At 41.7% G+C, this 21,291-nt stretch overlaps 1 protein-coding gene across 2 annotated transcripts in view; it reads left to right on the top strand.

The window, feature by feature from the left end:
• The first annotated feature begins 8,627 nt into the window (after window positions 1-8,627).
• Window positions 8,628-21,291, top strand: part of nrp1a (neuropilin 1a) — an 84,348-nt gene continuing 71,684 nt past the window's right edge. For both annotated transcript variants that reach the window (XM_059326790.1, XM_059326791.1), the window contains exons 1-3: window positions 8,628-9,146; window positions 10,345-10,764; window positions 12,562-12,736. In XM_059326790.1, the coding sequence (XP_059182773.1) occupies window positions 10,698-10,764; window positions 12,562-12,736 (242 nt within the window). In that variant the 5' untranslated portion in view covers window positions 8,628-9,146; window positions 10,345-10,697. The remainder of the gene's footprint in view (window positions 9,147-10,344; window positions 10,765-12,561; window positions 12,737-21,291) is intronic.

Below are 21,291 nucleotides of genomic sequence, written 5' to 3' on the forward strand. Positions count from 1 at the left end.
GGACTCAGTGGGGGATAATACATTCCACCACTGCCACCTTGATCAGGCACAAAGAAAAAGTGTTCTGAGGTTAAGAATGTGCAGTTTAATGGTGTTGCATTACATGATTTCCTAACAGATGCAATGTGACAGTTATAAAAAGCTTTTATTAGTCGCATGGCTTGTTCATGAGACACTTAGCTTAAGCCTTGGAAGGTGTTCATCACGGTTCAAAGCGGAAGAAATTAAAAGGAATTCAAGGAGAATAATTTATAAATACTGCCTTTCATGCAATATATTATATGGGTGACATTTGGACTGATAATTATTTTATTCATTGTTTCTGATGTATTGTGTTATGCTTTTTGGGGACTTTGAACACATCCACGTACAGAATAGGCAGAACAGGTCATATGTCTCTGAAATTGACTGAAATCTTTCACAAATGGAGTTGTTAAATGAATGTACTGTATATAAGTGACTAAGATTGTTTAGTATGTTCATGGTAGAGCCCCAATAACAAACCATGTAAGGAATAAAAGAACCTTCACTTTACTGAGCAAAAGGCTGAAGTTTTAACCCTGTCTTCAATAGCACCATTGTTTATTTCTAGACTGCAAATATATAATTTGTCATGTTAACAGTTAGGAGAAATTTAATTACCTTTATTTTGAAGAGGTGACTTTTATTTTTGTGACTCTCCGGTCAGAGGAGTCCTGTTTTGTTATCTCATCCTTCTTAATTATTGTGGCATTGCCAGTGAGTATGTTTATTTGTATTTGTATACTTGTTTAGGAGGATTTAACATATTGTAAGTTATATTTGTTATATTTGACTTATGCACATGGTTAATGTTGTCTGAATTATTACATATTGGATGATTATTACACATTTCACAATTTACAGGAAGTAGTGTGTCCTGACTCATATATTCACACATCTGCAAATATATATATAGGGACTTATGTCAACCACTAAAATGTGGCTCAACAGAGTGAAAGATAGTTCACTCCCCCCACATGCTGGCTTATATCTGAAGGACACAACAGAGAAACTGTATGAATATGATTTCTTTGATGAACTTGGACAGACTTTAAGTATATATATCAGCCAATATACTGTATAGATCTCTATGTCTAGATCCCCCTGAGAGCAGAGGGTTTCTCCTGCAGTCACCAAGGTGATTTTAGTGAGGGTAATCTCTCATAATTCAAGGCGGATGGATTCACCGGAAATCAAATCAGCTTCCCAGACTGTGAGCTGAGGAGGCAATATCCCAGTGCAATTCTTCATTGACCTACATAGCATTTCTCCCTGACAGTTCCTTCCCGCTCCACACCTCCCTCCCTCCCCCTCCATTGCCCTGATCTCTGGGGCTTCTCCCTGTGCGTTTGATGATGAGCAACACAATATTCATCATCTCCGAAGTGGAGGAAAAAAAAAAAAACAAGTGGAGAATAGAACATTAACCCGAAAAAGAAAAAAAATATATCTACACCCCAAAATTGGAATTTGCCAGGCGGTTTGCTCCCCGGCTTTCCAGAAATGTAATTAAGCATCAGAGACAATCGCAAATCTGTGTCTCCAAAAAAAAAAAAAGATCGCTTGATTAGGTATCGAGGATTGGGTAATTTCCATCAGTGATGATGTGAAATTGGGGTGCTGCAAGACTGAGTTGTGTGTGTGCCCTAAGTTCACACACACATTTTCAGTTAAACGCTGTCACATGTGCAGACTCTGGTACAGACCCAGAGACAGACAGTAGGCTCCCTCATCATTAATTCAGGAGCCATCACTCTCACCCTCCTTCTGCCCCTGAGAAGCTCTCGATGCTTCCCGGCAACATTATGCATATTTATTCATACATCCTCCCCGCTTCACTAAATGTCACTGTAAATGTTTCTACTTCTAATGAAGCCATTTCTTTATGTTTTTTGTTCTATTCCCTCTACCCCGCCCTCCTCCTCCTCTTCCTCTGTGTTCCCCCGTCCTCCGTTTGAATGAGGAATATCCCTGAAAACGTTTCAGCTTCGTTTTTCTTTCTCTATTAGCATAATGTCTCTAAACTTCAGAAGCGCTTTATTCAGCCCTCTGCTAATTCCGTTCACACTTAGTTTCACCTCGCCCAAACGCCTCGGAGGAGAATCGCTGCCTTTGTAGCAATTACTCCAGACCTTGATCTGACTGAACCCCTGCACCACCACCCTCACCCTCCACAATAGCACCCGCCCCTCAAGAGTCAGCGGTGCAGGGAATTTTCAGGGTCTCCTCTTTTTTTTTCACCCAGAGCCTCAGAGAGTGAATATAGGAATGCCAGCTCACTTTGACTTCTGTTTGCCTCTCTTTTTGCTTTTTCTTCACTTCTATTCACCTCTGCTTCTGCTCCTCCGGTCTCTCTCACAAACACCCGTGTGCATTCCACATTCCTGCATTCAAACGCCCGGTTACAACACATTGACAGAGTTTGAAGGTGTGTCATTTGTGCTAGCAAGCCTGTTCAAGAGTGTGTGAAACAGTCTTTGGCTAGTAATTATCTACAGCCGCAGAAATTGTGAAACAGGTACAGCAGCATCTTATAATGGGAGAGCCATACAGACCGTAATCACATGCACAATAACCTTTTAGCCTGTAGCTGTCTTTTACTGTCACGGAGTAGAAGCTGGAACACAGTATGATTAGTAGGTAACAAGGTCTTTTAAAAAAGTTCATGGTCTGCACCTCTAATCCACTTTGTAATGCAGTGGAACGAGAACATGCATTTAAATATTCCTGCTGGTGGAGGAAATACCATATCTGTCATCTCATACTGAACTTAAAAGTCCACAGTGCCGCAGTGATGTCCCTAATGCACTCTGTGACAGTCAAAGTACTTGTTGTTTTCACAGTGGAAACACTGCCAAGATGGATATGGTGCAGCTTATATCAAAAGGTTGGGGTTTTTAGTGCATAAATCCAAGAGATTAAATGGTCCATATGACAGCAGCAAGCAAGATTCCATTTCTGACTGAGATCAGTGCAACATACGTTGGATGATATGACATCAGGACTGGCATCCTGCACCCAGTCATTTGAGGCAGCAGGGCTGAAAATATCAGGCCTTCCTGTGCAGCTGCAAGCGGAAAATGGACGAAATCTCTGAATGGGTGGCCCAGTTTATTCCCCTGAGGCTGCTAGCGGCTTTGATGCTCCTCAACAGTAAACTGTTTGTCGGTACTTTTATGAGCTATACGCCTGTAAGGCAAACAAGAATACCGATCAATCCAGTTGTGATGGGAGCTACTATAGCTTTAGGGTGTTTTTAAAGGCTGTTCCCATACACTGTTCATACTTGCCTACTAAAAGTCATGCCGTATCATTTGTAGATAAACCCTCTTAATTGTTTACTGGGAAGCAAAGTTTGTTACAGCCCTTATTAATCCTCTTGAGTCAGTGAAATCATGGGCGCATGACTTCTTCATGACGTCACGACATAAAAAACATGGCGACACCGTTACCTTCCCTCTGAAGTTCTGGCTGGGAACTCCAGGTTTTGTTTAATGATGATAACCAAAAGTAAAACAGAGATACGGTCAGACTTATTAAGTATAAAAATATAGAACTTATATGTTATATTTGCAACCTGTAAACACATTTGGAACATTTAAAACTCATTGATCGGAATTGTTTCGAAAGGGGGAAAAAAACATGTTTGTTGATTTTTGGTTTCCTTTGGGTTCAAAATGTTAATACAGTAAGTCAAAGTGAAAAAAGAATTATCAGGTTATATAAATGAGATTGTGCAAAAAAAAAAATTAAAGTATGATAGCGATGTTAAATATGTTAAATATGTTAAATATGGCTAAATAATACACTTATTTTTCCAAGTGGCAGAATGAAAAGTATTTAAAAAATGCACAAAATAGCCCAAGACTCCAAAGGGTTAATGGGAGCAAAGCAGGAATATAAAGGTAGTATAAAGACAATAAAGTCCGTGTAGGGCCCAGGTTGGAGTAGATGGATGGGTCAAAAAAAACAGGACTACCATCCAGGAGACTGGTGATTATATCCCTTCTGAATCCAGAAAGTAAATTATGATTATTTTAAGTTTACTTTTAATTAACTCTCATATGTAGCTATGTCATGTTCTGTTGGGTGACAGCACTGTTGTATGTGTTAGTGCACAGACTCCCGTAGGTGTTCAGTTGGGTTTAGGTCTGAAAAGTGAAAGTGAAACCAATGTGCTTTTAACCCTTTGGAGTTTTGGGCCATTTTGTCCATTTTTTTAATACTTTTCATTCTGCCACTTAAAAATGTTTAGTCAAAAAGTCTATTTTATTGTCAATTTCAACATACGCACAAGACACAGAGACATTTAAATATTGTTTCTAACAGTCCCACTTCACTTTCATTTTGACTTTCCATATCAACATTTTGAGCCCAAACATAAAACAACATAGAATCTGATTTGGAAAGTGATATTTTTCAGTTTCAAAATGACGATCATGCTGAATGAAGAATTTTAAATGCTGGTTTCAAATAGTATATAAAAGGTAAAATGAGGAGAACATCTAGTTCTATATTTTTATACTAAATATATTTGACCTTATCTCTGGTTTTACTTGTCCTACTGTCATCAAACAAAAACTGGCATGGAGTTTCAAGTCAGAACTTTAGAGGTAAGCTAATGGCAGGAAACACAGGTTAACCTGAGCTCTTTCTAATGACCAGCAGTCAGACTGTATAGAAGTCTATGAAAAAATTGACTTCTCACTTAATTTATTACATCAGTCAACATTTTCCTAATAAATGTATCTTCTTAGTCATTCGTTTCAAGTCTTCTTCACGACAGAATGATGGTCATTTTGTAAATGATGGTCCTATTTAGAGTAGAATTGAGGATAAAGTATCAGAGTATGCTTTAAAGGACAGGGCTTCCTTGTGATTGACAAGTCATGGTGTTTTCAGGTTTGGAGTTGTCTCTGGTTGGTTTTAGAACTTTGACCATTTCACAGTGTTTCTAGTTCACTGAAGTTAAATATAGCACTTTTGGTCACCTAAAAATGTGTTCTTTAGCATTAATTTGTACTAAAGGAACTCTGAAGAGCCGGCTGTTCATTTTGAATTAGGAATCAACTTTGCTACTAAACTAACTCACTAGTGCTACATTTAGTTAATAACTTAACATCCTCCTCCCCAGCTCCACTCTCTTATCCAAATATAATCACTTGTGGCTCAAAATTTCACATAGGAGACAAACAGAGACAAACAAATATGGTTCCAGCCTCAAACTTGAGGCTGGAACCATATTTCACAAACCAATGGGTGATGTCACAGGGGTTCACTCATCAAACCATTCAGTGAGCCCTTGTGTCCTGCACTAATTTATACATTAATGTTTTTTTACTTGAATTTGTCACCTGTCTGTAACTTTGAACTCAAAATAGCACAAAACATGTTAAATCATGTCAGAATTCTTGGCAGATCACTCCAAAGCCAGACTTTTCAATCAGAAACTGAGGTGGAATGCTCACACTGACTCTGTGCCAAATGGGTTGAACCTGTACATTTCACTCTGACTCACTCACTTTGGTGAATAAAGGCCAGGCTAATGAAATCAAGTCTACTGCTCACAGGAGCCATAAAATGTCTGCTTTTGTACCGGAGCTAATTATTCATCAGGGCTGTTCTAAAGATTAGTGCGGATATATATGAAGAAGCAAATCCTTTAAATGGCTCTTTTATTGTTCCCCTACAATCCCCCCCTCATTTTAGATACGGCACAGGCAGGCACCCTTGTGAAATGACTCTAAGCCATTGTTCCTGTGTTATCCTGAAGACACGAAAGGCTAGTTAGTGCTGCCTTTGATAGAGATGCCCGGCACCATTTTAACATTTGTGTTATCAGCAAGACAGAGAATTACCAAGGCTGGGATGGGAATAAAGCCACTCGATCCTCTGTCTCCCTCTCTCTCTAGGAACAGAAAATAATAATGTGCTGGGATTGTAGGCTTATCTTGCTCTATTGTGTCACAAAAAAAACTTTTCAAAAGGGGGACGTCTCAATATGTGCGTTAAGCATTTCAACCTCCTGAATTGACAGCACTGCTTACATTCCTCATAGGGCAACACACTGATTTATTCCTAAAACAAGCAGATTATGATACACAGTGCATGGAAATGATTATTTCACCATTGTTACAAAGAAATATGGAAGTCCTTAGGTGATCCATTTTCCAAGTGTGATCAAACTGTCTTATCTCCTGGTTTTATGGCGTAAGATCACATGGAAAAGGTTTCAGCAGGATAATCTTTTTAAGTTCCTTTTTTTCATCTGTGAAACAGAAGGGATAGAAAGTTATGACAGGTGAAAAAAAGGTTTTGCCAGAATCATTTAAAAAAAAAAAATCAGCCTGTTATGGCCAAAATGAGTATTACAACAACTTTTCAACACTTTTCCTGGCAAAAAACAAACAATTTGTTTCCCAAAAAAGTTAGGAACTGGAAAAAGTATATATATATTTTACCTACCATTAATTTTTATATCAGAATTATATATGGTACTAACATTATGGTATGCTCATTGTCTTGATTTCTTTCTTTAAAAAAAATACAGGGTTGTTTTATTTTTATTTTTTTATTTTATTTTTGGAAAACAATGTTATACTTTTTCCACATATTTTTTTCCTTTAAATAAGGAACTTATCCTAGGAAAGACGACCCTAGCAAACCATTTTTTAACCTGTTCTTAAGTCATAAACAAAGGAGATAAATCTATTCAGATCAGACTTAGATAAAACCAGAATCATTGTTTTCCTCACTTGCCTCTCAGAGCTTCCACAGAGAAGAATGCTGTAAATGCTGATGCATGTGAAGTCTGACTCAAATTTATGCTGAATGTAGTGATCAACTCTCCAAAAACCTTTAATCAGCACACTTTGTTTGTAAAGCCAGCTGTGCAGTCTCCCAGGCCTTACAGTAAGGTGAGCTGGAGGAGCAATGGGTGGCTCTGTCTGGGCTGCTCACCACCTCTGACGCCCCCTACAGGCCAGAAGCCTCCTAACCACAGAGACCTGCAGCTGGAAACCTCCAGTTATTGCAGTCAATTGAGCTAAAACAGCGGAGAAGTCAAGCAGCAGTGTGTGCCAGCCACACTTAACCCTTCAGGCCCAGAGACAGTGTTTAGAGAAGTTTCAGGCTGTTTTCACTTCCTCTTACTGCAGAGTTGCACAATGAGAGAAAAATATGAATGGATGTTTTGACCACAAGTTTTGCTTTCTGCACTGTTTCTTCCAAGAAGCTGTCTGGTTTTATAATCAGTTGTGTCTTTAGAAAAATCACAGCATTTCCTGGAATAAGTGTTTTAATAAGGGATTATGAATGCACTCATTTCAATCATAACTCAAATTTTGTGGCCTCCTGAAGCAAAAGAGGATTGTTTCCATTATTAGTCTTTTTGTTAAGCTCCTACATTGTAATTCCATGTTTTTTTATTGAAATAAAGCAGGTCAAGTTACTTTATAAATACTGTTAAATTACCAAAATATGTAATTCATGGAAAAAATGCACACAGCCCATATTTAGAAACTGTTTTTAAATTAGCCGTCTGTAATTCGGTAAGGTTGTGATGTCACAACTACACTGTATATTGTTAGAAAGTGTGCTACAGTGACGTTACAGTTATTCCCTGGCTGCAATGATGGTGCAGAGACACCATCAGCACACATGTGATAGTCCCTAGAGACACTGACCAATCAGAGCAGACTGGGCTTTTTCCAAGGGGGGTCTTAAAGACATAGGTGCTAAAATGGAGCATTTCTGTCAGTATGAGAAAAACAATTTGTTTTATGAACTTTTAGGAATGTGAACATGTTTTCGTAGAAATCCAAAATAAATGTGTGAAGTCCTTCTTCACCTCATGCCAAGTCCAAATATTTTCAGTCCTGTTTTAGTGATGGTGTCACATCTCACACCTACAATGTCACCTTTGATGAGATCATGACGTATGCCGTCATTCACGAGTCTGTGTGTATTTTTGGTACAGGCTTAAGTGTGTGACAGACAGATTGTCCACACACACGAACAGAGAACAGCTTCTTTGTTCAATAGTGTGAACTCAGTGAGTCCCCTGGGTCCCTATAGGCATCAGCCCATATATGACCTCTATGATATTCTTCTGATATGTCTATAGAAAGCTGTAGTGTGTATGGAGCTCAATAATGCCTTGATATCACTTCAATCATCCTACAGTACTCACAGGGGGTTATATGTACTGTGATGTTCATGTTTCACCATATATAATATAGAATAGATGTACTTTTGTTTCTCATCAGGGCAGATACAGAGTATCTAAACTGTCAGGGATCCAAAATGAAAAAAATATATAATTCAAGATGGCTCACGAGCTCAAAGACGCCATTGGGTTAGTGCATTCTGTCTAATGTGACTTTCTGATGCGTCCAATAAAGGCTACAGGCTGATAGAGAGAGAGAGGCAGCTGTGTGAAATCTGCATCTCGATTGCAGAGACACCCCCTCCACACACACACACATACGCCAACACACACACACACACACACTCAGACGCGCACGGTGACAATCACGCGCGTCCGCGTACTCATCCCTCGTAAAGGGGCGTGTGGGGCTGGCAGGGACTCAAACCTTCTGCATTTGCATCAGTGGAGGAGCGGAGAGCGGTGGCGCACGGAGACACGGACCGGGAGGAAAAACTTATACTATAAATCAACCAGGACTTTTCTATTTCTCTGCATTATTCTTCACATCCTTTTGGCATTTTTTAGGACTGCTTGTTTTTTACCCTCACACTGTCCGGATTTGACTTGTGACAGCGCTGAATGAAAGGGAGCGAGACAAGGAGCCGGAGAGATCAGCGGGGAGGAGACTAGTCTGTACGCGGAGAGGAGAGTGAGTCTCCGGGCAGCGGCTGTGCGTCTTTGCGCGGTGGGGATCCAGAAGCGAGCTGGACTGCGCTGTGCTTCTCCCCCAGCGTACGTAAAAAGGGGCTTTTCTGGGGGGGGAATAACTTGACTTGCTTTTTTGGGGGCATTTGGTTTCATTTGAACAGAACCGGAGGAAGCCTGTCGGATCGTAGGCTGCACTCTGCTCCACGCATGTTGGAAGTGGAGAGCGGAGGGCTGGATGCCTGCGGGTTTGCGAGTCCTCAAGACGCAGGTGAATGCAGATGTTTTTATTTGACTTATGCATATAGGTGAAATAAATATATTTTCGCTAAAGTGCACAGAAATGAGCAAATATTTCTTATCATTTTCCCTAATTTAAGCACAATTTTGCAAATTTGGCTAAAAAAAATCCCGCTATTGTTTGACAATTTTTATTCTTTGCTTTTTAAATAACCATGCATATTATTTTTTATTTCATGCATTGCGATGCATTGTGTTCATGCAGGATTTCGCAGTGCATGTGCTGATTGAGGTTTGCTGCTCCGCTCCTTTTTTGTGTGCAGAGTGACCCAGTAAGGGCAGCCTTGAGTAAATGACTCGAGGCTACTTTAATTTATGCTTTAATTGATTTCCCCTAAATTTCAGAGTGCCAGTTTAATGGTGTCACTGTTGTGGGGCAGACAATCGGCGCATCTGGGTAGCTACTGGCGCATAAAAGAAACCCACAAGGTCTAAGAGGGAAGAAAACACTTTCTATTATTTAGCTCCTGTGCAGAAAAAAACTGGGCCTATTATATATAAGCACTGCGGTGCAGATATGCTTCAGTCTGAGCTGGAGGATGAGTGTTGGGAGACACAAAAGGGAACTTTCAGTGTGTGAGATAAAATGATTAGTCCCAGGCAGAAGCAGAGGAGGACATCCCGAGGAAACACCCCTATAATGTCCCATACAACCCACACTCTTATAGCTGAGTATTTACGCCAAATATCATATTTGGCACATGGGGAAAATGTTTTAAATGTTCCTGGAGTGAGTCCTGCTCTGTTACTACATCTCCCATTAATGTCTAGCTCCTTCTTGTGAGACAAGAGAGAGGGAGGGAGAGAGGGAGGGGAGAGAGAGTGAGTGAGTGAGTAAAAAAGGGAGAGAGGAAGAAAGAGAGAGAGTCATGTCACTTAACGGACTGCTGGTACTGTGTGACTCAGTGTGCAGCTCCGCTTACATATAAAGACACAGGGCTTTTCCCACATAGGTTGGCTATTTGTAATCAAGCCAATCATCAACCTCTCCGAGTCCCCACTCTGAGCCTATAGAAGCAAAGTGGTCACATTTTTTGGGGAAGGGGTGTATCCGTGCCTTTATAGCCTTGTTTGTATCAGCAACTGAACAGATCGAAAGGGGGGAATGTCCAGAGCGCACCGCGGCCGCAGCGCGCACTCCTAACCTGCTGTCTCTTTCCACTCCACAGCCAAGGATTACCTCCAGCCAGGGCATCATTTGACGGAGTAAAAAAAAAAAAAAAAAGGAGTGGGTCGTTTCTTCATATATCTTGGCTTCTTTGGAAAGGATATGGCACGGTCGGCGCTGGAGAGAAGAGCGCAACCGGCACAGGCGAGAGGAAACAGGAGCTGAATGACAGGATGCCAGCGACCTGAGCCCCGCACTCAAACTTCGTTTTAAAAAAAACAAAGACACTTCTGCTTTATTTGTCGAGTTAAGAGGAGGAGAAAAGAATACTTGACAAAAAACAATCTGTCGGAGGAGTTTAATTTCGGAGTTTTTTTGTATGCGTAATTTTATTTTTTTGGTGAGAAAACAAGGATGCATTGTGGATTAGTCTTTCTCCTGTTCATGGGAATCCTTTTGGTGGTCAAGGCATTCAGAAACGGTAAGTGTGACATTTGATATGTATATAAATAAAGCTTTATGTACTCTGCAAAGTTACTAATCCCAATATTTTTCTAAAAGATTAGCCTGCTCTGATCTCCGCTGATCTTTTGGCAAACTCGCAGGCGCTCACCTGCCCATTCCGCCAACACCTTAAATCCCTCTTATTATATTTCAACAGACTTAAACATTATTGCTCGAGTGACTTTTACAGATCCCAGTAGCCCCTTTAAGTCTTCATTTTATAACTTTCATTCATTTTATTCCTCTAATATCCTGTCGCGAGTAGTTTTTCTTAACCAGTAAAGGATAACGATTTCCCATGATATATTAAAAAGACTCCTATTATTTTTTTATATTTACGGAATTACAGCCACTTGTGAGACTTGTTATGTATAAGAAGCTCATATTAGAGGACTTTATTAAATGATTTTAATCCCTTTTTGTGGAGCAGCTGCTGGTTAAGAAGGTCTGTGTTTTGGTGAAGTTCAAAAAGTCAGCTCAAATGTTCTGTTACACAACTTCCGCAAGTTCGATTCTTACAAGATCAGTTTCGTTTCTACTTTGCGCTTTCATTCTTAACATTTTATTCAGTTTTCATTGATTTTTAAGAGGCGTGTGTTGAGGTTAGAGCAGCAGATGGTGGGAGCTTTTATGATAAAAAACAGATGAAAAGGCGCGCAAATGAAGATAAATGTGAGTAACGGGCCTCTGAAAAACAAAGGATTATTATTAAGTCATACTGTAGAAGAAAGTAAAAAAAAAAAACAGATTGCAGATAACTATGACTTTTGGCTCCGTACAAAACAAAAACTTTTCTCTAAAGCTTTAACCACACTTTTTATTTGGATTATATGGATACACATCTATCCAAAACTGCCCTTTTCTTATTATAATGTGAGGAACTATTTCTAACTTCATCCAAATGGGCCACAGCAAGAAACAAAAAAATACCTAATTTCCAAGAGCTCACCCTAGTATAATGTATTAGACCCATTATTAATATTAAATGCATCTAAATTAACAACTAAATGCAGAAAATCCTTTCCGTACTTTGTTCCATTTACTTTCTTGTTCCAGTTACTTTGTTCCAAAAACTCTAAGCAAACCCTTTAATATTTGTTTTTTAAGCAATTAAACTCTGTAATAGATAGATAGATAGATAGATAGATAGATAGATAGATAGATAGATAGATAGATAGATAGTGTCTTGTTCCGCAAGAGAAACAAAAAGTTTCTCTGTTACTGTCCCGTCTTCAGGCAGGCACACATTATTAACTGTTGTGATCCAACTGTAAGCTGGTCTGTAGGGGTCTAACGATACATGGATCTGAATCAAGGCATTGATTCATTGAGCTACTATATCAATGCAAAGTGAAAATATCCATACATATTGGGGGGTTTAAAATACACTTTTATGTTGAAATTCCCACTTCATATTTAGTCTTTTTATTAGAATTAATAGATTGCTTTTCTTTTAAGTGTCTAAGAGCTTAGTAAAAAATGTCAAATCTTATAATAGTTGATTTTTGTGAGTTGATATTAATGTTTCTGATTAAATCGGTTTATGATATTGTTTCATATCTCGATTCCGTCCCCTGAAATGAATCGAATCAGAATCGTATCGTGTCGGACATTGTGATATCCACATATCCGATAAGTTTGTTATAATATCGAATCGTGGTGAAACGCATGATTGACACCCCTGCTGCTGTGTAAAACAGACTGCATGTAACAGGAACATCAGAAATGTGAAACATGAGCTTATTTAAAGAACCCTCTGCGCTCCTCTCTGCAGATAAATGTGGAGGCAACATCAGAATCTCAACCGCCAACTACCTCACCTCGCCCGGATACCCCATGTCTTATCCCTCTTCTCAGAGATGTGTGTGGGTGATATCTGCGCCTGGTCCTCACCAGCGGATCCTCATCAACTTCAATCCGCATTTCGATCTGGAGGACCGGGAGTGCAAGTAAGTACACAAGGACTCTAGTCTATGAAAAACAGATGTTCATTCAATCAGATTTTGCTCCCAAGGCCCCAATCTGATCTAAAGTAAGTCAGGAATAGACAAAGATAGAGTGGTACCTTGATGGAAATAAATGACATGCTTTTATTCTGGAAAAAACGTGTGAATGAAATCACAGAATAAGTGAAATTAAAGAGTCAGGGAAGCTTTTTAAAGTACCCATTTAGTCCTCAGACCACTACAGCATTAGAGGCAGAGCAGAAGCTGTTCATACACACCTACAGATTGAAATTCATATTTTATAGCTTATACATGTGTGCTGCTTTCATGTGTGTGCGCTCATGTGCACTCATTCCCCCTTCCCCTCATGCTTATTGCACATGAAACTGCGCCATCTAGTGTCCACAGGCAATGAAACTGTCAATGCAAAGCTGCTGCAGCTCCACACAGCAGCAATGTCTCACTCCTGCCACCCAGTTTTTGGAATGGCCTCGCTTCTTGTGGAATGAAGTCATAATATGATATCATTCATCTGAATTGCTGCATTTTTGCAGAAGGCATTGGGGAAAGAGCTGCGGGTCCAAAAGCTCAGCAGAGGCCATCAGCTGTGGTTACTTTAAGAAAAAAATACCCATGTTAATGAGCCATTTACTTACATATTTCCTCTTAGAATCCCATTAAGCAAGTGAGAACTTCCAAGAAAGGCTTATATAAAAAACAAGTCTCAGCTTATTTTAATCAAACAGTCACTCTGTTAATGTCACAGTTGGAAACAAGTGACTCATGTGTTTTTTTCACTTCATTTCAACTAGAAATTTCCCTTTAAAGATGAATCTCTCAGTGACAGTTAGATCCTTATTTGACTTGTAAGCCGCAAGCTGTCGCATCCAACAAAGGGCTAAGCGGCTAACCTGTTGTCAGATAGATAGTTTAAGCCGATGAAACAGGAGACAGACAGTAATGTGATGAGCCTGTGTCAGTGTGGGTGCCCTGAGGTGAGCCTTGCCTGGGCAGACTGCCTCGCTCTGATTGCCTGTCTTTGTGTGTGTGTGTGTGTGTGTGTGTGTGTGTGTGTGTGTGTGTGTGGTTTGGGTGCGTGTGTCGGTGCCTCTGCCCTGCTCTGTCTCAGCTGTTTGTTTACGCTGCAGGGCTCGGGAGAGTACAGGGCTTTGCTGGATCCTGTTACTGTATCCCCGCTCCACCCAAAACCTGGACCCTACTCTTCTTTTATGTTCCTTCAATGCCCTCCAGGGGGTTAGGTTCTTTTTTTTTTAATCCCAATCCCACTTTAACCTTTCTTTACTGCTGTCAGAGATTTATTACAGGCCGAATGCTCCTGTCTTAAAAAAGCTGGATGCTCCTTGACACTTCTTTTGGGTCCGGTTTCAGCACCAGAGGGACCATTAAACTGTCTGAGATCCTGAGTTAGGAAGAGAGAGCGAGGAAGGGACAGGAGGAGGGGGGGTTAGCGGTAACAATGCTTGTGCTAATCAAATTAGTCAGGAATGAATTTCCTGTTTCTAAACACACGCAGTAAAAAGGATCTAGTCCCTGCAGGCTGAAGGCATTTTTTTTCCAAGTTTCTTTGAGTTCAGTCGTTGATGCATAGTTTACAAATTAGCTCTGCACTATCATTTCACAGCCAGTGAATATGCTGATTGCCAGTTAGTTAGTGATAAATGTGTTTAAAGTTTGAGTTGTGGTTGTGTAGTTTTCTTTTGCCTCCACCCTATATACTTACTCATTACATCTGGAGCAGTAACATGTATTTCCCCAATGCATCGGCAGAATAAATGTTGGCTTTGTATGTTTTTGCAAACCACAGATAACTCTTAATCCCGACATTTTTAGCCACAAATACAAATGTTTCCCAACTTGTTCTCACTGTGACACATGATGAAGACTGCTTCAAACATGCTGAAAACATGTGAAACTTCAACACATTGTAAATATATGACTATTGCTGTTTTTAACACTTTAAAAATACTTGGTTAAGGTTAGAGGAAAAGAACACACTGCAAACTATTTGGTTCTTACCAAGATAAAGAAAAAACATATAACTTTACGCTATAATCTTATTTCTAGATTGAACAATCTTAATTCAAGAAATCTTGTCAAGTGAAATTATCTTGCTGAATGGACAGATAATTTATCTTGTTTTGAGTACCTTTTCCCTAAGATTTAGTGTTTTTATCTTGTTTTTAGACACCCCTTTTTTTGCAGTGCAGGGTTTGACTAAGAAAGCTCTCATTCCAGACATAACTTCCAATAATAGGACACTGACTAAAAATGCCAATTGGGCTGAATAGCAATAGTGTGGTCAAAAGGTTATAAACCGCAAGTCTAGAGGAAACGCTTACAAATGACCAGCAGACGGCTGTGAAACTTAAGTAAGTCTCTGATTCATGTGGCCATGCAGAGATCGCACCAGAAAACGGGGTCGACCTAACCTACAGTCTTTTTCCTATTTATAACTCAGTGTGCCGTTTCATTTTTAATGTTTTTAATGGAGTGGTTTTCATGGGACTTTAGTTCTACTTCACAATGCATTCCACCTTGTGTGGCTTCTTTGGCTTTAGCCGGCAAAGACAAGCCATGAAGTGAAATCCACTTTTCTTTTTTTTTCTCCTTAATTTGTAATTATGGCACTATGTAACATGAGAGTGGGTTATTGTGCTAATCGCTGACAAGGCATGTCATAGGTAACTCGATTATGAGATGGGGAATAGTTACTTATGTATCTGTAGACAGTAGTTGGGTGTGATTTGTGTTGGACCCATCAGACTCCCTGTCGCAGCTCCACTCACCAAATCAGCCCTTACATAATGGAAACTGATGAGAGCCAGAATGGCTTCCTTATCTGATGGACTGGCAGAGTGGGCGGAGGTGGTGGGGGCCACAATGCATGCTTCAGTGCACTGCCTTGCAATCTAATTAGGGGGCAAATGGAACACATATGCACCACATGTTCCCCAACATGGCTGTTATCAGCAAACCAAACAAGAAGCACTCAAAGTGGTGCTTGTAAAAAGAAAAACAGCCTTTACTGAGTGGAGTCTGGCCGGGCCGGTGTTGTTGCACGTGTGTGCTACCCTTGACAGGTTTGTTTGGGGAAGAGCAGAGGCCTGTATCCTGAGAGCTGGAGGAGGAAAACACTTCATCACAGAGATAAGGAGACTAAGTGAGCCCTGCGATTCTGAATGCAGAACGTGTTTACCTTTCACGCACCGTTGTAGACTTTCACAGAGTGGAGTTTCGGGGGCCGCCCTCGCCGCTCTCACAGCTAATGAAGTTTGAGGCGAAGGCGCAGCCCGCATCAAGGCAAATATTTGAAGTCAATTCGCTCTGAAAATCAGTGGAATGGGCGAGCTAAGCTCAAGTGAAAAAACTGAAGTAAATAGATATGCTTTCGCTCCGCTCCCCTCCCCGCGCATGCACTCTGTGTTTCCTTGCGATCTGATAAGGGCTGTCAGGCTCGTCTGACTGTGGCAGCTCTGCAATCTGAAGGAAAAATGGAGGTTTCAGTGGATTTGAATCTAAACAAGTGACAGACAGGTTTCACATAAGGCAGATTGAAGGGCAATTTATCAAATTTGTAAGACAGCCTATAGTTCTTACTGCTCAAGGTAAGATTTTCTGTCTAGTAATCTGATAGATTCAAGGTTGGAATGTGCTTAAACAAGACCTGGTGAATGTTTCATCCTGTGCTACAGGCTGTTCTCTCCATCTCCTGCTGACTCCAAGAGGAGAACCAACTTTCTATAGAAATGATGCACACCTGACAACATTATGAATCATTGATGGCATCGGATTTGCTGACCAAAGCGAAAAAACAGTTACTTCTCCAACACTCTGCAAACCCTCGCAGCAAGCCAGCCAAGCAGTCAAGGCTGCACTGTTTGTTTTGGAGGGATTAAAAACAGAGAGGGAGAGAGAGAGAGTCTCTTCTCCAGCCCTCCCGCATTTCTTTGCTATTCTCTCTGTCTGCTTGGTATTTTTCCCGACCTCACAGAAATTCCAGTGTGACAGTGTGTGCAGTGGATGGAGGGGGGTACAGATGAGATGTATGGTAGGGTGGTACTAGGCAGTAAAGATATTTGAGGAATGCCTTCTCAAGCGGCCCTTTGTGGGGGAGATTGTGGGGGAAAGTCGGCCTCCCACCTCTCCACGCTTCAAAAGTCTGCGAGATCCCCCCTGCCTTTAGTTGCCTGTAACTCAAAGCTTGGAAAAGCACCCTTTTCCTCTTTTTAATTGTAGCCCTCTCCTTTCTCTGTCCCTCTGCCTCTTCCACTCCTACCTCCCGCTGAGCTGCCCCTGTGGAGCTGCTTGGCCTGCTGGGAAGGCAAACATTCTCCGCTGTGTACCCTCTACAATAGACATCCTGCCCCTCCTGGCATTCCAGACCAGGCCTGGACTCCAGAGATGGCTAGCAGGAGCTTGGAAAGGGGGAGTGGGGGTATCACCCTGTGCTGGATCTATAGTTGGCCCTGTCTTTGTCATGTGGAATCCCACTAACTCCACTCATATGCTCATAGTGCCCAACAAAGAGTGCCACCTGTTTCTAGGAAGTGAGAGTGGAGAACAGAAGGGGCTTTTGGGTAAAGATCCTCTTGGCCACTTTCCCTAATTCCCCTGTTACACTGCTACCTGAATAGCAGCAGCTCCATGATAAAGAGCAGTGGAGCTTCACAGCTGGGGAGTGAGGAGCAGTAACTTCTTACTGCAGTGATTCGCAACCAGGAGTAGGCTACTTGTACCCCGGGGGACTCTGAAATTGTGGCACACCTCAACTTTTAAAAAAAGACAGAAAGTAATTAAGATAGGATTACAAGAAAAGATTATGTTCCCCATTTTTCCAGAAAAAGGGTCCTATGCTCCCCACTGTTCCAGGGTTAGGGTTAGGTTTTAAGGGGAGAAAGGGTGGCAAAACAGGAAGCCCGTTTTGCCACGTGCTCTGGCTCAGGCTATTTCTGTAAGTATTAGGGTTAGGGTTAGCTCGAGACCTGCAGGTTTGTGAATCCTGACCTAATCTTTTCTCGTCTAGGCCTATTTGCATATGCCCGTAGGCCCGTAGGCTTACGTAGGCCTATTTGCCAGTTATGGTGGAAAAAGTAAAAAGGGGCAATGTTCCCCAGTCTCATACAAAGAGGGGAACATAGACACGCTCCCCAGTTTTGCATAAGTGGCTAAAATGGTTAGCTAAAAGTACAAACCAAAACGTTTAAATTGTTAGCATAAGTAATGGATTAATGGTTGAAATACTCAGCTTAAAGTAGCCAAATGGATAAACAGATAAGTATAATATGCCTACAGATAAACAGTTAAGAAACATTTAGCTTCACTCCAAGTAGTAGTAGTAGTAGTAGTAGTAGTAGTAGCATGATTGCTGACCAAACCAACCGAAATATTGACAGTTCAACAGCATGAAAAATGATCAATATCCACTTTCATATAATGATCACTGTTATACATATGGAACATACAATCAATGAAGGGCTACATGAGTTCATCTGACGAGTCGAGGGGTTCCTCAGTGCCTTCCTGCATCTGAAAACAGCTTTCTCACTTCTCTCTCACGCTTCTCTGGAAGGAAACCATGGGCAAATAAGGAGAAGTGGGCTGTGTGACCGTTTATCAGCTGTTGTCATGGAGGAAAATAAATAAGGCAGGAACGCAACAGGAGCCTTTTCTCAACAGGCCTATGGCGGTGGAGGCTTTTAAAGAAGGGAAGTGCTGTGACCTCTGGGGCTTAGGGGACAGGGCTTTGGAGTGACATGGATTGTTGGAGATACTTATGGCCTGTTAGCGGACATTTATTTCTGTTGTCAATGTGTGCTTCTTTTCATAGTGCATGTCAGGGAAGAATCCGTGCTGGTGGAGTTCAAAGCGGCGCCACAAAATAGGCACAGCAAAATAAGGAGTGCGTGGGGCGCCGCCGCTTCTTTTAACTACCAGGTTTGACAAAAGCAGCTGAAATTATGCACCTGGTATTTTCCACAGCAATAGACTCCCACAGTTCATAACAATGGAAATCAAATTACACCTGAAATTACATTGAAACAGTGTACTTTGAAAGACGAGCTTGTCAGCAGCATATCAAAGAGCAATCCACTTTGAATATAACTTGTTTGCACTTCACTGCAATTATACCAAACCTTATTTTGTCAGCATGGTAAAACTTTCAGGGACAAGCTCTCCGCATCCTAAATTTCTATTTACAATACATTATCCCATCTGCCACCTGCAATATGTAACCGTTGATGATGTGAGGTGTGCCAGTCGAAGCAAATGAAAGGCGCTGATAAATGTTCACCTTGTTAATTAACCAGAGGGCAGAAGAGACAGGACGGCAGACAGTCATGTTGCTCCAGAAAGCCGTTGACCTTCACTCTCATTACTCTCTTTCCTCTTCTTCATCTCCTTTAAACATAAAGGGTTAGTCCCTGGCTAATGAGCAGGATAAAAGTAGGTCTGGGCACATGTGTGCTTGCATGCATGCAGTATATGTGTGTGTGAGTGACCGTGGGGTTGAGGGTCTTTTTTTTTCATCCACCGGTGAAGTGTTTCACCTTGGCCGCGGTTTGGAAGGGCAGCCTGATTGAAAAGCTTTCTGGCCGTGGCATCTGCCATCCTCCCCGCTGCTCTGTCACCACTTTGATTCATGCACAACCTGACCACAACCGGGAGGCGAGCCACTCTACCTCGCAGCGGGAGGGAGGTCCACTTCACAGCCGAGGAGTAAGAAAAGGAGGAACGAGGGAGGGAGGGGAGAGAAAGAGAGAAAGAGACGAGACAAGGCCAGTGCTCATAAATAACCCGCTGGATTTCAAGCCTCGGTCACATATCTGCGGCAGCACAAAGCATCGTACGGTCTCACGTGTCTGCCTGTTTTGTTTTTCATCTCGATGTGGGAGTTAGCGGCTCGTGTTTGCCAGGGATTGAGTGTCACTAAGCTGTTTCTGGCACACTGTTGGTGAATTATTTTTTTCTCCTTTCCAGCCCCAAACCAATACAAGCTTCCCTATATGGAAGTTTCTTGTGGAATGGAGCCGCGGCCCACACAGCTAAGAGATGTCAGTCGTATGCTCTTTTACTTTTTTATCCAAAACAGATTGCAAATAAAGGAACCGTATGGAGAGTCTCATGATTAGAGGACAACATTTGGTAATCTCAGCCCTCTATCTGGACACGCATCTATTGACTGTAAGAAAATTCATACTCATTTTCCTTCCAGCACTGCTAGAAAAGCATTAAACACTGAGACTATGATTCAATTATGCGTTTCTGTTTCCAAAGGACAGTTGGCAATAAGTGCCGTCTCCCCCTCTCTCCGCCTCATATAATATAATTAGCAACAGGTTTTCGTCTCTCGCCTTTTTCTTCTTTCCATCAAATGCTGATTTCTCAGTTTATGAGGCTGCATGGAAAACAACAAGAAGGGATAAGGAGGGTGAATGGATGAGGAATCATTTCAGTTCACGATATGTGGGTGGCACAGCAGTAGTCGGGTGGATTATGAAACAGTACCTCCCAATGTCTTACTTTCCCACCCGCCCCAGGGGAGAAAGGAAAGAGGAGAGGCTGTTGAATTGATGAGGGAGTTCTGGACACTTAAATGCAGCGTGTCCAGGCTTGTCAGACATGTTTCGTTCAGTGGTCTAACCTTGAATGGGGCTCATGAGTTTGATTGATGTTGCTGTGGTCCTACGCGGCCTGTTTGTTGCCCTAACGCCACAGTGCTTACAGATCCACAAGGGTTGGCAGGTGGAGGGGGGCTCAGCGACGCAGGGTTCTTTATTCAAACAATCAAGGGAGTCCCCAGAGAGGCTCCGGGTGAAGAAAAGTTTGTTTGCAGTGGGTAAGAGGGTAGGTAGGTAGGAAGTACCGCCAATGACCCTCCTGTCTCAGCCCCTAGATCCCCGGGGTCATTTTCGGTCACTGTGTTTGCACACAGCAGGCCGTCGGCTCGCTGGTGTTCCACCACTCAACTGGGCGTGATTCGGCCTGGGCGGCAAGCAGACAGTGATTGATGGGGCGGTTCCCCGCTGCTCTCTGATTGAGTTAGAGCCACTCACAATCCCTCGCTTTGTTTGCTCTTTGCTTGATCTCTCCTCACTAAATTGGCGACATTAGTTGTGGTCTTTCTTTTTCATTGCAGCCACCACTTCATACTTTTTTCTCACGGCTTTATTTCTTTTGTTAGATGGCAGTAATTGTGAAAAAAGGACAGTATATTTACCCTCACAGCAACTTTCTGTGGCATTATCACAGTAGGGTAGAGCTGAAAGTGTTATTAGTAAGCTGTACCCCTGGCGCCTGTCAAGCTGTTCTAGGATGACCCCTGCCTTCACACGGATAAGTGGCAAGAAGGCCCCTCTTTTCCATGCATACTTACACAATCTCCCAGAGGACTTTAACTAGAAAAGAGAGGGTAGTCATGCTAGTGAAAAGGAGGGCTACCCATTGGTCCAACATATAACGTTCTGAAGGTCCAATCATCCGAAAATACACACTGAAGCCGCATGATTGCCAACAGGCTTTTTTAAAAATAATTGTGT

The sequence above is a fragment of the Centropristis striata genome, chromosome 23, assembly GCF_030273125.1.
Source record: "Centropristis striata isolate RG_2023a ecotype Rhode Island chromosome 23, C.striata_1.0, whole genome shotgun sequence".
Lineage (NCBI taxonomy): Eukaryota > Metazoa > Chordata > Actinopteri > Perciformes > Serranidae > Centropristis > Centropristis striata.